Raw genomic sequence first — 17,295 nt, 5'->3', positions numbered from 1 at the left:
ATTCTAGCTGCCCTATCAGTCACACTCGTTGTTAACAGTACAAATGGGTGAATCTTTTAACAGAAATAATTAGTTTGCTCTTTTATCTAATGTACAATGACTAATTTACCTATTTCTTGAGTAAATGGGTAAAATGCAATCTGACCCCTAATATAGGGGCCTCCAAGATTCCAAAAATAACAAAATAGCGCTTCGTGAAATTAATTGCTACCATTTGAATCAAAACTGAAATTTCAAAATAAGGCGAGAAAGACTAAAATTGTAGGTAATTCCATTAATAAGTGTATTCAAAGGTATGAATATTAGCTTTCATCACAGAAAATCCACTTCAACAAGTTAAAATTGGAAAACATGGTTATATGTTAATATCACAATCCTTTTTTCCCCTGTTCAAGTTGCCTGTATAGTCAGCTAAACAAACAAACAAAAGCTTCTAAAAGTGTACCTTTTTCCATATAATCTGCTTCTTACAGCATCACCTGTTATGTATTGCAATCAGTTGTCCATATGTTCACTTGTCTAAATCTGCAGATTTTCCGGTAAAGCTCAGGTTCCGAGACGTATATCTCGAGACATCCAAAGTATTGTCGTCTTTAGTCCCCTACCGACCCCTCGTGGCTTTGTTGTGTGCCTCCGTTGATATGTACAGTAACGAACGAGTTCTGGAACCGGGTGGAACGCAACCTAACTTTTCATATCCTTATGCAGGTTTCCAAGCAGAAAGGGCATAGATTATTCTGCCTTTCCACCCTTGTACCAGCCACAGCTTATCTTCGTCGATCACGAAATCCTTGTGGTAAAACGTCTGGACTCGCTCGAATGCTTCCTTGACTATCTCCCGTTGGAATGGCTGTTGTAGAAAACCGGCCCTTAGGATACGTGCGTGCCATTGTTTGACTGTTTCCGGCCGCTCTACTCTCTCCCAACTCTCACAAGCAATGGCATTCAAGGCCTCCCTGCCTAAGATCTCTCTCTCGATCAACATCCTTTCCCAATCTTCGCGAGGCACGATCGCGTCGAGCATGTCAAACATTGATGAGAAATGAAACAAGGCCTCTCGGAACCGTGTTACAAAGAATGGAGCATTGAAAGCACCATTAATAATCCCATGGATGAACAAATTCGGATTAATCTTCCGTATCAAGTTGAGAACAATATTCCTCGGACTGTGTACCGCCACGGTTTCATCAAGCAAATTCTTAGCACGATACAAACAGTTAACAACAACGAACTCATCCTCCTCGATTTCAAGTTCCTCGAGTCGGACCGTCTCCCATTTCTTCGCTATTGCTTTGTACTGAAACGGCACTTTAAACTCTTCAGCATAAGCTGCTAAACGCCTCCCTGTTTCCTCGACTCTCTCAGCCGGCTTAAACCCAGGTTGCGGGAAATCGATTCCGGTAATCCGAAGTTTCGGAGGACCTTCAGGCCTCAACGAAAGCCGCTCGATTAACGTAGGCCATTGAAAACCATACAGAATACCAAAATCAATAACATGAAGCCTCATTGATTTCCTTGATGCAACATTAATAGACTTATTACATATGAAATGAGAAACCTTTCTAAAAGGACAAGCAGCAACGTACAGTAAGTAAGCTTTCATAATATCATAAGCTGAAGTTCTATAACTAACAAGACTCTTATAAATATGACTACCCGTACCGGCTAACCGTGCTTCGAGTGCCTCGGCGAGGTAATGAGCTAACCGTTGATTCCCGTCACCGAACGGCGACGAATGTTGTCGTATTTGCTTCAATAACTCGCTCGATGTCCCGTTCCGATCACCAGCCGCAACGGCTTGTGCACAAGTAATAAGCAGTGTCCTTAAATCCACTACTTCTTTTTTCCCACTCTGTTTTTTTCCCCTGCCTTTTTGTTGAACTTTTCGACCGATCCCATCCCGTAACGAATCACGGAGCGCCGTGAAACGGGTCGGCGGCTTACCGGAACTACAAAGTAACACCATATCCAACATCTCTGACCTAACACTTGTTTCTGAACAAACAGCTACTTGTTTACTAGTCCTTTCATCTTCATCAGCAACATCATCTCTATTAGAAAATTTCCTCCCTTTTGAGTAACTTTCAAAATTTCCAAATAGATCCACATTCGATGGTATAAATTTACTAGCTTCTTCAACCCCTTTATTAAATTGCCAAATTGATTCAGGTACTTGAAGTGTACTATTTGGAGATTCCAACATACCATCTAAACTAACCATTGAAGAAGAATTGTATGATGATTGAGATATACTAGAAACATTAGGGCTTTGTGTCTGGTTTTGTAACAGGTCCCCATTGTTGTCCCCAAAACTTCGACTGTTATGTTCAGGTGAAGGTGGATATTTCTTACCAAGTACATCATAAAATGATTTCTCAGCAGCTTGAAGATCTAAAGATTCTTGAAGCATACATGATTTGTCTTCCATGTCTTCTTCCATGAGAATATCATTTATGTATCTCAAAATTGAATCTGAAAAATCACAATCTTCAGACAAATCTTCTTCATGTCTCAAACTTGAAGCTGGTGGTTCGGATGGGTGGTAATGAAATTCCTTAAAGTTTTCCTTCTGGAAAACTGAAAACCCTTCAAACCTTGGATCCATTAACCCCAAGAAAAAATTTTCCCCAAAAAAGCTACTGAAATTGAAATACAGAAAATATAGTCAAAGTTTACATTTTTTTTTTTGCAGAAGCTTATAAGCTAACAGGGTCAAACTTCATTACAAGGAGGAAGCTTGGAAATGAAATGAAAGACCTTTCTCGAAGAAAGTAACTAACTTTTGATGTAAAAAAGTAAAGCAAAGACGAAAAAAGAAACCTTACTAGGAGAAAACAAAATAAGAGACATGAAGCAGACAACGATAGAGAGAGAAAGAAAAAAGAAAAAAAACAGTGATGGTTTTAACAAAAATAAATAAATATTACTAAACTATTAGTAAATTTACATGTTAACTACTTAACTTCAAAAAGTTAAAAAATAGTTATTAAATTATTCTAAAGTTTCCATTTAAGTCACTGAACTATTCGAAATTTTTTTATTTAATTCGCTGGGTTGTTAAGTTTTTTTTGGAAAAAAGTTTAACTAGTGAGCTCCAAGTAACGTTTTGACGATCGGTATATCGAATTAGTATCTATTGGCAAGTACAAAAACATATATTAGATCTAAGTCAATTTGACAGTCAGTGTTGGAGGTCGAAGAATAAAGTTGTTTGAATAGCTTTTGATCAGTACAAACAATGTAAATAGAAAAGATCATACAACAGCTATTTTAATAGTTCAGTGACTTAAATGAAAACTTTCGAATAATTCAATAACTATTTTGTAATTTTTTGAAGTTAAGTGACTAAAACATAAATTTACTAATAGTTTGATATCGTTGAGTGTAATTTACCCATTAACACAAAAAAAGGAGCTTGTTGAAACCCTTAACAGCCATTGAATTTTTTATAGTTTATTTTTATAATCAACTGCTAAACAGACGGCCTAACAAGCAATCTTGTCTCCTCCCCCATACACTGAATCATGACAGAGTGGAAGTTAAGCACTTAAACCAATGAGTTAAACCCACGTGTCAGCAAGAGAACTGTGTTTTGGCTTCTTGGGTTTTTGAGTTTGGTCTCTTTTTTTCCCGGGATGGCCAAGGCTGAGGCTGCGGCGGAGCCGTACACGTAAACTGACTGATCAAAATATAACAGTAAAAAAAAGAAGAAGAAGAAGAAAAAGCAGAAAGAGACTATGTCTAAGTGAAGACAGAAAATCCCAAGTCGGTCGCCTTTTCGGACATTGATTGTTGTGTTTACCTTGTATCCACGTGTTTTTTTCGTAGGTTTGACTTTTCTGACTTCTTAGATCCACGTGTCTTTTACTGAACGTTTTAATACAAATATATTTAATTATTTTTAATAAAGAATTTTTTTATTACTTTTTAATATTTTTTTTATTTAGATTACCTACCACATTACATGTTATGTTATATTATTACATGTATAGTTTTCTTCAACTAATGAATTATTGAAAACAAAAAAAATGTTAATTAATTAAATATTATAGTAATACCATCCACTATAATAATAATAGAAAAACTCATTTATAATAAATAAATAAAGTTGACCTGTCATCAGAGATAATATATATAGAAGAAATCGAAAGAGTATCAACAAGTGGATTGGTGTAATAGTAAGATACATTATACTCTCAATAACGTAAATTCAAGACTTGAAGGTAACATTGTTAAGAGCGACAACCGTAAACCTTAAACCTCGATCATAAACGGACATGCATAGTATCAAAAAACTTACCCAATTTCAACATTCACACATTAAACCTTGTACTTTTATTTATTAAAAAATATATTTATTAATACAATTTATTTTTTAATTGCACCTTTAACCTTAAAAGGCCACAACATGGACAAGTGGGTTAGCCTTTAATTTTATGGTAATTATGTGTGTGAACAGCTTTTTTATTTTTGAAGTGGAGAATATACTTTTGATTCTGGTGAATGGAAAATAAAAAATATATATTTTTATTAAATTAAAAAGTCAGAAGCTGAGATTCCCCTATGCGTTTTGCAGATGCTATGTATGTTGTCATTTCTTTCCAAAAGGTTCTTTCTTTTTTCCTTTCAAAGCATTTGCTTTTCTTTTATTTCAACTCGGTCCTTTTATTAAAGAAAAAAAAAGTTTAAACCTTTTTTTTTTATCTCGACCTAAGTGAATTTCATATAAAAACCTACAAACACTACCCAAAGAAGAGCTCATTTGGCAAATAAATAAAGGGTGTTGAATATAGTGGTGGGTGGAATTATTCTAAGTCCGAAGGCTCATCCAAAATTTAGGATGGTATGGATAAAAATATTAGCTCCGAAAAATGAGTTTTAAAAAATAAAAATTAGGTCCGCTTAAAATATGGGTTGGGCTCGGGCTTGAACATTCAAGGCCTGAGCCTTATCCGATCGGGTCTGTATTTAAGCTTATAATATTTTATATTATGTTATTTTTATACATTATGTAATTTAGAACACATTAAGAAAATAAATATATACTAAATATATAATACTAATATAATGTAAACAAGAAAATAATGTTAAGATGACTATATAAAAAATTTTAATAAATAAAAAATGTATAAAATTATTAAATATTAAAATAATATAATATAAATATATTTTTTAATAAATTAAAAATAATATGAGCATGCTTAAAATAGGCTTGAGTTAGACTTTTGCAAATATAGACGAATTTAGGCAAAATTTTAAGTTCATATTTTAGGTCGGGTTGGGTTTGGGCAAGCATAAAGTATATTAATATCATGCTTAGACCCGACCTAACCTAGCCTATAAACACCTCTAGTGACAATTGAATAACATTAACCATGAGATATGGTGCGGTGCGATGTGGTGATTGCTCACCTCATTCCTTAATTATGAGGTTGGGGTTCGATATTCGCCCATGGGAATGAAACATTTTTCATGGTTAATCGTTTACTTTTTTGGAGAGCACTTACAGTAGGGACAAAGCTAGGGGGGCTGGCAGGGCCCGGTCCTCCCTAAAATAGAAAATTTTTCATTTAGACCCTTTAAAAATTTAAATTAGTAAAAGTAAAATTACACTTTTGTTCCCCTACAAATATAAAAATTTGATTTAATCATTTAAAAATGATAAAAATATGGGTTATTAAAATAGTAAAATTGTGCCATCGTAAAAATTATAATTTAATTTCGACCTCTAAAAAAATTTTTGATTTCTCCCTTAACTCACAGCATAAAGATTAGTCACTGCTATCGACGATTTTTGATATTCGTGCGAAACCTCTTCAATGCAAAAGGAAAGAAGTATAGGGAAAATGTATAAAAGAAAGGAAGCATGAATATTTTCTTTTCATGAACCCTGGATATAGTGTTGGGAAATGACATGAGTGTTTATACCTAACCTTTGGGCTGCTTGGGCTACTTGTAGCACGGTGTTCGGATGCTTTGTCTTAGCCTAGTAGGCAGACTTTTCGAAGGGCCAGTCCTCGCCCAAACCCAAAATTTAAATCATATGAAAATTAAACATAATATACTCTATAATGTAAATATAAAAATATATTAAATTTATTTTTAGAAATTTAGCAAAATAAAAAATTATAATTAATAAATATAAAATAAAAAATTATATATTTAAAAAAAACGCATAAGTGAACTTAAATTATTTATTTATATTAAATATAAATAAATTTAAATGTCTTATATTTTAATTTAGGCTGAGCTCGAACAATTATATTCGATATTAATGTTGTGTATGAGGCCATGAATAATTCAGCAGGTTTATTGGGCTGAAACTCACATTATTTGTCAGTATAATAGATAGCATGTGCATTATATTACACTGATTTCTACAGGCAAGAGATTTTCAATTTTTCTAATATATATCTATCAAATATAATAACGTAATTTGACAACATTAAAAATATTCAAAAATATATATTAAACATGAAAAACACGATAAGGTTTGCAACCTGTTTAAGTCGAGTATTATTAAGTTCGAGTTTGAACTTCGCTTGATAATTTCTAATCAAATTCTTTTTTTTTAATTGGAGTAATTTATGAGTACCAATGTCTCGTGTACGCCCTACTCATGATTCTCATTTGACTTAATTGAATAAGCAACCCTCAAACTATACCATTTTTTAGTTAGGTATCTAAATTTTTGTTTGTCGAACTAAATACCTAAACTATAATTCCGCAACTATTATGACCTCTCTCGTTATATTTGTTAAAGAAAAACCACTTCAACTAATTTTTTTTTTCTTTTTTGAATAATTTCATTATAAGTTCTGGTCATATCTGCTCTTTTTGACACAATATCTAAAATTACCCATAGTCCCTTCCCAACCCATAAATTAGAGAATAATGCGCTTTCAGCGCACTTAAACTCACGTCTTTCTCTCCCTTCCCCTCTTCTTCTTCATATTCAAACCACTCGTTTTTTTTCCCTTTTCTACTCTCTTCCCTCCCAATTTTTTCTTTTTCTTTTTTTATTTTTCATTTCCATTAAATTTGAGATTTTTCACGTTCTTCTTCCCCCACAATTTTTTATTTTTTATTATTTTTTTTATATTTTTTTCATTTTTACATTTACACTAAAACCTCTCTCTTTTTTCATTTTTGCTGCTATGAATAAAGGGGGAGAGAGATAATATAATTTAAATTTAAAATATTTTTATTTGATATTAATTTTTTTATATTATTAAAAAAAAGTCACGTGTCAACTTCTGATCAGATAAAAAATTTATTTTTAACAACGATAATGATAAAAACCCATAATGGTTACGGAATTACAATTTAAATACCTATGAATAGTGCATATTAAATTAACCCTATTCATTCCTCGCATTCACAGAGTTCCTGCATGCACAATATACTCACTCAGGGATGGTGTGTGTGTGTTTCACATGATTCGAAGGCTCATTTTCATTGAAGTTGCCACCAACGACGGCAACTCCATTTGTAGTTGTAGGGGTTTAAAATCTGATCATCGTTGTGTTTTCAAAGCACGTGGCTGATGTGCTACCATTTAATAACGTTTCACTTCAGCCATTGCTCATTGGTGTGGGTGTGTGCGCTAAATAAACACTGAACCAGTGGTCCACTGTGCCCCATGATTTGGCTCATTCTACTTAGCTCAGTGTTTAATCGTGGTGGCTGTAGTTTTGAGTAAGTTTACGTTGAGGGAAATGTTGATTAAATCAAATTAGCTCGGTTAATCAAATTAGCTCTAATTTTCGAGTTTTTATATTAATTTTAGGTTTTGGATTTTTTACTCTATTTTAACAAAATTAATTTTTTTTCAAAGATCGTGAAATTCATTAGACAAAGTTCATAAATATTTTAAAAAGAAAATTAAATTTCAAAGTAAGATAAATACTTATAATATATGCTCTATTTGATACAAAGTCTAGAACTACCTATAGCCTCTCTCCAGTTCTTATATAGGAAGATAATGCGCTTTAGCACGCTCGAACTCACGTCTTCCTATACTGATAACAATACCGATACCAATCAAATTAAGACTCAATCGACCCACCGAAAAATTAAGATTAAAGTTTGAAGTAAGTTTAAGATAAGTTTTAATGACCTAAACATTTGAAACATGTAATGATGAGTGTGCCCATGAGTTATCACTTTTCTTACATAACATGTTTTAAGTGCATGTTAACATCTAAACCCCGACCCTAAAACGTGCAACAAAAGCAAATTGTGACGTGTATAAAATACAACTTAATTATGAAGTTGCCATTAACGACCATGCATGAAATAAACAAAAAATTTGTCTTCGCTTGACTGCGGGACTAACCTTGTTTGTTATTTCTATCTTCCTAATTGATTGATAAGGGTGAAGACAAAAATTTTATACCAATAAATTTTTAATTTTTTAGACGGTAAAGTTAAAAAAATTATGCGAAAAGGACTTAAATTGAATTTTTAAACTTGAATGGGATTAAAATGTAATTTTATTGGGCCCATGAAAGCTTAAAAGAGAGCTTCAAGATTTTTTTGATAACTTAAATGAGGAAAGCTTAGTTCTATAACGGTAAAAGTATTATGGAGGTTTCTGTATTAGGAGTCAAGTTGTATATATTTTGAGTAAACTAGTTATTGTATGTTAAATCAAATAGCAAATCGATCCTTTCTGTTTAAAATTTCATCCATTTGTACAGTTAAAAACTGACATGACTGACAAAATAACCATATAGTGATACGTAGTGTGCTACATGTACCTAATGCTGATGTATAAGGATTAGGTTTTAATAGTAGAAATAGATGCAATTTTTAACATAAGGACCAATTTGCTCTTTGATCTAACGTACAATGACTAATTTGCTTATTTTTTCAGTGGATAGGGAAAAATGCAATCTGACACCTAGCATAGAGGCCTCTATGGTACTTTTACACTCTATAGCTTATTAAGGTGGCATCTATTTAAAGCTTCTTTTATAGTTTACCTTTTAAATCAACGGTTGGAATAAAAAGGAAGAGAAAGAAACCTTAATTCATCATTGTGAAATTTACATTGAGAAATACAAATTTATCTTTTAACCTATTCACTCGGCTTCAACATTAAAGGAGAGAAACTAATTTTCAAAGAAAAGCAACATATTTGGCTACCAAATTAACATGTTCTAGGTTAGCATCACAATCTTTTAGTTTCTCACGTGGTTTTATCAAACTGCTACATGCTCCTCATTTTTGTCTTTTAACCACAGACATTGATTTAAAAAGAATTCCACAAGATCTCACTATAATAAGATCTCACCTTATATGTTACTTTATATTAACACCATTTACTCTTTATCATCATTCGAATCTGAATTTATATCATTAAAATTATAAAGATCTCATTCTTCCATTTACTCTTCAGAGTACGGACCATCTTAATTCCACTTGCAAATGAAGTTATGAAGCATGCAAATACGATCCAATCTTTTTTTATGCTATATTTATGTGATATTAGTATGAGAAATCTTTTTTAAAACAACAAATGTCCTTTCAACTACATTTTGAAGCTTTAAATGTCTCAAATTAAAGAGTTCATTGGTGCTTCTGCCTGACTACATTCTTTTAAATGGTATCATATCCCATGATATGATGCAATAAAACATTTTTGTATTTGCATAACATCTACCACATTACATTTGGGTTCACGGTGCAAATAATTTATAACTTTAATTATAAAAACTTATATAAACTTAAATTTTGAGAAAGACCACATTGTAATTACAGGCAATTACATTCAAATCCAATTACAAAGTAGCTTTCCAAACAGTACATTGATATCACTTTTATCTACTTATAATTCATATAGGAAAATTTATTAATTAATTAACCACTTAAATACTCTTGAATATTCACAACTTTGTATCTAATAGACTAAATTAAATCTATACTAAAATTTAAATTTCTTATCGAGTTGACGTCACATTCAATCAGGTCTTAATTCAGTTATGAATTTACAAAAAGCTCCTTACGTTTACAAAATATATATATTATTTTGAGGATTTTTTAATATAAAATCTAGAAAATATATGCATGTAGCGAGATTTGAACCCAAAATATTATAAACTTTATTCTCTCAATTTTACCATCTCAAATATATTATTTTGTATTTATATCAATTTTTTTTATAAATTTATTAGATAATTGAGCGTGCCATAATATTTTTTTTTTGTATCATCCATGTATGTTTTATGATTCATATTTGACGCTCGTAACTGCTCCTTTTAGCAATGTCATCTTTAAGATTCAAATTAGTGTCTGCTCTTTCAAAGTACAATGTACCTTATTATAACAACTTATTATTCAAAGTCGTACCATAATCTAGTATATGATCATATATGGGTTCAGGGGGCCTCCCCAAACTTTTTCCTTAAAATTTTTAAAGAATTTTAATTAAGCCCCTCAAAAATTTTGAAAGTTCTCATTATACATTTTAATTTTTTTGAAATTTCTCATTAATCTCATAAAAATTTTAATTAGATCCTTAATTTTTTTAAATAATTCTCATTTAACTCCCAAGTTTTTAAAAAATTTTATTAGACCCAAAACTTAATTTCAGGATCTAGGACTATATAATTTTTTTTGTACAAAAATGATAATATTTATTATCTACGTGTATATATACATGATACTATGTGGTTGCATGATAATCGTTTTTGGTCCCCTTGCCTGTGCCCAACACCAAACCTTTGACTATAAATTTATTAGTCACTGTTAGCTAGCTTGTTTTTTTTATTAGCCTTAAATAAAAAAATGAACTGCATTAATTGATCGGAAGAAGATATTTGTTAAAAAAATTTAAAAAATAATATTTTAATTAAATTCCTCAATTAAATAAAATATAAACATTTTCATCCATTTAAACTTTAAGACTAAATTATTAAATAAATTTTTTTTAAAATTACAAAAATAGATCAAATGGACCGATTTTGATAAAACGCTTCCAACTGATTCCCGTAAATTTGTTAAAATTCTGTCTACATCTATAATTAAGGAAAACGACTTTATTTGATAATTTAATCAATTTTCAAATTTGATGTTATGGGAATATTATAAACAAACAATTAATTAGACTTACTTTTTATGTACCAAGTCTTTGCTGGTATCATTTATTAGTGACCGACCAGAAAACGGTGGTGATGATTACTTCGCCAGATTGTATTTATGGACTGTATTATCTTATTTTTTTAATTTAATTTAATGTTACAACGTAGATTGAGGTATGAGTATTGTTAGTAATGCAGGAAGACGTGAATCCGGGTGCACTAAAATGTATTATCCTCTTATTCCTACGTTGGGGGCAATAAATAGTTCTAATATTTATGTAAAAGAATTAAAAATTTAATGTATGAATCGAATTAAACAATAGGGACAGATGGAGGGGGTTGGGGCCCATAGCTTGCTTTAAACTCAAGAATTCATAAAATTTTTAGTTATAAAGTAAAAAATATAGTTTAGCCCCCAAAACGTTAGAATTTCATTTTTATCTATTATAAAAATATATATCTCAATATCGACCCCAAAAAATGACTTTGCCTCTGAAACCAATCATCTTGACATTCCATCCCAATATAATACCTTCATGCGGGCAAAGTTAGAAAGTTGTTTTAAGGGATAAAAAGCAAATATATATATTTTTGGAAGTCAAAGTGTAATTTTACCATTACATTAACTTATAGTTTCATCAATTTTGAAGGAATTAAACAACAGATTTACCATTCGGAGAAGGGGTAAAACCACTACCTGTCCTTGTTTACGCCCCTACCTTTGTGTTATCAGTACATGCTCTATCAATATTTAACAAATACAATTTCAAAAGAAACCCCTCCGAGAGGGCAATCTTGTATAATTCAGTCCAATTAATTAGCTACTAAACGAAGTCGATAATAATTCCCTATGTATATATAAGAATAATATAACTAGGTTTTTCAATTTTTACAACTAAAAATCATACTTATAAAATGACCCATAAGTCAATCAGGGGCGGAGGGAGGGAGCTGGTAGGGGCCCTAGGCCCATAGACTGCTTTAGACCCTGAAATTCATAAAATCTTAAAATAATATACGGAAAAACTATAATTTTCCTCTAAAAAAAAGGTTAGAATTTTATTTTCATTCTTTTGAAAACCATAAAGATATAAGCTAATATAATGGCAAAATTACATTTTAGTTCTCGTAAAAATATAGAACTCAACCTCAAGTCAACCCAAACAAATTTATGGCTTTGCTCATGAAGTCAGTCATCTTTGACATTCCACCCAATATTTGTATTGTTACATATATTTCAAATCTTGTACCAAAAAGCAAATTATTTCAAATCACATGTCCTATTTATATTTTTTAAAGTGTTACATAGCATGACATCCATGCATGACTTGTTAATGGTTTACCAACTAAATGAAGAAAGAAGAAGAAGCTAAAACACGTTTACATGTCTAAACCCTAATGGGAATAACGAAAATTGAACAATATAGAAAGCCTTTATAAAATAAGGTATAAACATGATTTATCTATTAATATTTTGTTTCAATCATAAGACACGTTACACCCTCAATAAGAACACTCAAATTTAAACTGTGAAAATAATCTTATTGTGAGAAACGATTACAAACTCGAAAAAAACTAATCTTCATAAAATAGAGTTGTTAAGAATAAATTTTGTAATTTTCAAGATGATGAAAGAAACGAGTTGATATGTAGTTTGCCCTTGACCCTGTTCAAAAGTACCTAGATGTTACTTGAATTTTTTTTGGTACCTAGTCGATACCTGAAACTGTATTTCGTCACTCAGGTTGGTACCTCCACATTAATACCGTTAGTTTGTTCTAACATGAAATTGATGGCCAATTCTATGGTGACACGTGGTAGTTTCTTAATATGATATGTGATAGGCATAAATTAAAAAAATTAAAAATCATTTTAAAAAGCATAATTTTTAGGACAAGTTGAAGTGCTAATTAGGTACTTTTGGACAAGTACAGGGGTAAAGTACATGTTAACTTTAAAAAAATTAACGTTGTTAATAAATTGGAGCAATGCGTATGACAGAATATAAGTTCATGTACAAACTAGGTACTGAAAAAAAATTTAGATAACCAGATAATTATGAATAATTACATATTAACCCAAAAGAAAACTTCCAACTCATATTGGTCAAAAAAATAAGGACGAGAATTGAATAACCTTTTTTTCCCAAGGATGTTTAATAAACTCATTGGTATAGTGATAAGCCAATGTCAACGTACTCATGCATGCATCGGCTAAAAGAAACGATGTTGATGGCATGCAGGTTGAGATGTCCGGCACAAGCCATGCATGCATGCATGATCATGTGGACATTGGGGTTTGGTACAGTGTTTTGACGATGGAAGAAGATGAATGGAGGTAGCACATGCAAATCCTCTGTACATATTAGAAATGCAGATTTGTCGTGGATTTTGTTAGATCTGGTTGGTCGGTGATTGAGACATCTCTTTAGCTTCATCAGCACCATTCCTACCCCTCAATAGTACAACCTCAATATCATGAAAACTTAAAACTTAACCATTTCCCCTTTTTTTACGATATTAATATCCTTTCAGGATCGACCTGTTAAGTAAAAAAATAGCGAAATAAATTGAGAAATTAAACATACAAATTTAACGTGGAAAAACCCCTCTAAAGAGGATAAAAAACTACGGGTAAATATAATTTTACTATAATGACAAAAGAACAAAGAGTACAAAAGATGGAGATAAAAAACTAAACCTTGAAAAACCCGAAAACAAAGAACCCTCAAAACGTAAACACAAAATTCTCTAAATGTGTTATGAGTTCTAATCTCTAATGAGTCTATTTTCTAAGATTGTAAAATAACCTATTTATAGGCTAAATTAGTAAGTCAAATAAACTATGCTAATAAATGCTAAATATATTATACTAATAAATACTAAATCTTCTAGAAAGAAAATATATTTTGTTTAACTTGACTTGCAAGCAATCTTTTAGAATTTGAGTCATACAACTCTAACATCTCCTAATTCTCAACAAAGAATCATGGGATCCAATCGAAGATTATCATGAAAAGACAAACACAGTATATGTGTAGAGATAAGAGATTACATAAAATATTGAACTAAATACGGGCATTGAAACATACCCTCCATCTCAATTTCATGATTTTTCGAATCTAAATAAAGTTTAGGGTGTAAATTTTAAATATACCCTTACGTATATATATTCTCTGTTCAGTGTGGGATTAAAATTAACTTTTTAATGAAAACAATAAAGAAGTGAGCTATTAGAGCATTCTCAACTCAACGTGGGATTAAAAATAATTTTTTAAGGAAAATAGTGAAGAAGTTGCCAATTATTTTTTTGTAGTAAATGTGAGACCAAAATTCACCTTTTAATGAAAATAGTGAAGAAATTTTCGATGTGAGATATGAGAGCGTTCTCTAATCAATATTAGATTAAAATTAACTTTTTAATGAAAACAGTAAAAAAAAATTGGCGCTTATTTATAGGGTGTAAGCATAAAAGTATTTTTTAGCTAGTATGGGACTAAATTTAAGAGATTAAAATTAATGTTTAATGAAAATAGTGAAGAAGTGAATTATGATAGTATTTGCTAGTCAATGTGGGATTAAAACTAATATTTTATTAAAAATAATGAAGAAGTGGGCTATAAGAGTATTCTCTAGTCAATATGGGATCAAAATTAACTTTTTAGTGAAGAAGTAAATTATGGGAGTATTTCCTAGTCAATATGAGATTAAAATTAATTTTCAATGAAAATAGTAAAGAAGTGAGTTATGGTAATATTCTCTAGTCGATGTACTATTAAAATTAACTTTTTAATAAAAATAGTGGAAAAGTTAGTTATGAGCGTATTTTCTAGTCAAGGATTAAAATTAACTTTTTAATTTCTTAAATTATATCTAAAAGTATTTATCTTTTTTATCTTATTAATTTTGTTAAAGATATGTGACCCAAATTCTTGCTAAATAAAAATACAAGTGGCAAGATAGGGGGATCTAAGAGGGCGAAGGCTGAGGGCCGAAAAATGCTTTTTCTATTTGATGTTAATTAGAATAAGGTGTTTCAACCTTACTGCATTATTTCTATTTGACTTTGATTAGAATATGGTTTTATAAACCTATAAATAGACGTAGTCGTCTTTCCTCTTGTATTATTGCCTGGTTTTAGCTAAATCGGAACAGTGACTTCAAAACCATAAATCTGAAGTCGTAAAATTATTTTAATATTATTTTTGCTGTTTACAGTATGTGAATTAATATGTGTGAAACTTTCATGTGAAAAATTTATCATTTGTGTGCTCAATTTGATAAAAGGACTTAATTGCGTTAAATGCAAAAGTGGCTAGCTATTTGTTAAAGTGCTACATTGTTATGGCTTTTATTATGTGGAGTCCTTATGTTGTAATTGACCATTAAATATTTGAGTGGACAAATATGGACAACCATTATATAGTTTCTAATTATATACTTAAGGTTAAAATAGTAAAAAGAATAATAACATGAAATAAAATAAAACAAAAACTAAAATGGCCATGCATTCATCTTTCTTGGTCGAAACATAAGAAGAAAATAAAACTTTGAATATTCGGCACCTTTGGAAGCTTGATTCGGATCAAGAAAAGAGGAAATCGGATTTGGATCGGGGGAAATCAAAAGTTGTCGATTAGTCGTTCCGGTTCGTTCGTCTCCGTACGAGGTAAGTTCATAAGTGAATAAATGACGTTAAATTGAATGTATTTATTATGTACATAGCCGAATTGAATTGTATGTATGTATAACTGCATTACCGAATTGAATTTAGCATGGAATGATTTATTACGAGCATGAATCGATCAAAGTACGATGTCCGAAAGCCCCGTACAAACCTTAGGAATAGTTAGGATACTTATGTCATGACATAGGACTCCGATATGTGATTTCGTGTAAGACCACGTATGGGATGTTGGCATCGATTTCAGATTTACGTGTAAGACCATGTATGAGACATTGGCATCATATATGATTTCGTGTAAAACCCTATCTGGGATAGTGGCATCAATAGTTGATTACATATAAGACCACGTCTGTGACGTTGACATCGTACGAGCTTTTTGAGTTGTCTGAGTATCCTTATTGATTCTGAATGGTTCAACGGGCAATGTTGAGATAAGATCGAATGTGAAATTGAGTTAAATGGTTCAAGTACGTGCAAAGTTAAATGTTGATGAAAATAAGGTAAGTATAGTACTTGTAATGATGATATAAAGTATGTATGATAAAAGAGTGATTTATATGTATATGAGATTGTTCATATTCGGCCTAGTTGAAATTATAATGCTAATGTTCATTTAATAATTTTATTTGCTTATGACTTACTAAGCTATTTAAGCTTACTATGTATGTGCTCTTTAGTTGTTTTATAGATTTTGGAGGCTAGTTAAGAGCTCGGGGATCATATATGTGTGGTGTGCTTGGTATATGCTTACGGTTTAAAGTAATGATTTGTATGGCTTATGATTGTTCATTATGGTAAGCTTGACATTTTGGTATGGTTTGCATTTGTTGGTTTTTATGATTCGGCTCAAACGAAGTAAACATGGTTGATGGATATATATTTTGGTTGTGGCTTAATATTGGCTTATTTGGAAGGTATGATTTGTAATATGAATTATTTCAAGTTAGTAAGCTTAATATTGAGTATATATGTTTGTGATGTTTGTTATATGATTCGGTAAGGGGTAATGATAAGCATACTATATATTCGGCCATGATGCTAATTTATTTTAGAAGTGTGTTTATGGCATATGTTATGTGATGGAATGGTATGATTATTGTGCTTATATTTGATGATTGAAATTATGACCATTTGGATAGTTAAAAATGTTAAGTTAATGGTTATAATCGGCTAGTCATAAGTAAAATAAGTGTGCATGCCAACAATATGATCATGTGTAGTTGGTTATTTAGATTCGGCTTGTGATGGCTAATAATGATCACGATTTGTAATGGCAAAGTTGGCTTAATATTGAATGGTAAAATTTTTGTGCTACTTTTGAATCTAAAGTTGAGAGCCAAAATAGGTGTGAAGGGAATTGGTTAGGTGAGTGCAATTTATGCATGATAATTAGCATGCGAATGGGGTGTACTATGGTTTGTATTTTGTGCTCTTATAATGGTTTATAGTGATAGGCTAAAATGCGTATTATTTATGTTACATTAAAGATATGTTCGACTATTTGGTAATGATACCAAGGTTGCAT

The 17,295-nt window shown here is 31.0% G+C and overlaps 1 protein-coding gene across 1 annotated transcript; it reads right to left on the bottom strand.

The window, feature by feature from the left end:
* Positions 1 to 251: 251 nt before the first annotated feature.
* Positions 252 to 2,848, bottom strand: LOC107898834 (scarecrow-like protein 9). The gene has a single exon (XM_016824388.2). It carries the CDS (start codon positions 2,603 to 2,605, stop codon positions 701 to 703), a length of 1,905 nt encoding a protein of 634 aa, XP_016679877.1. The 5' UTR covers positions 2,606 to 2,848; the 3' UTR covers positions 252 to 700.
* Between the last annotated feature and the right edge of the window lie 14,447 nt (positions 2,849 to 17,295).

Source organism: Gossypium hirsutum, chromosome D11 (assembly GCF_007990345.1).
Source record: "Gossypium hirsutum isolate 1008001.06 chromosome D11, Gossypium_hirsutum_v2.1, whole genome shotgun sequence".
Classification (NCBI taxonomy): domain Eukaryota; kingdom Viridiplantae; phylum Streptophyta; class Magnoliopsida; order Malvales; family Malvaceae; genus Gossypium; species Gossypium hirsutum.
This window is presented reverse-complemented; position numbering and strand designations above follow the sequence as displayed.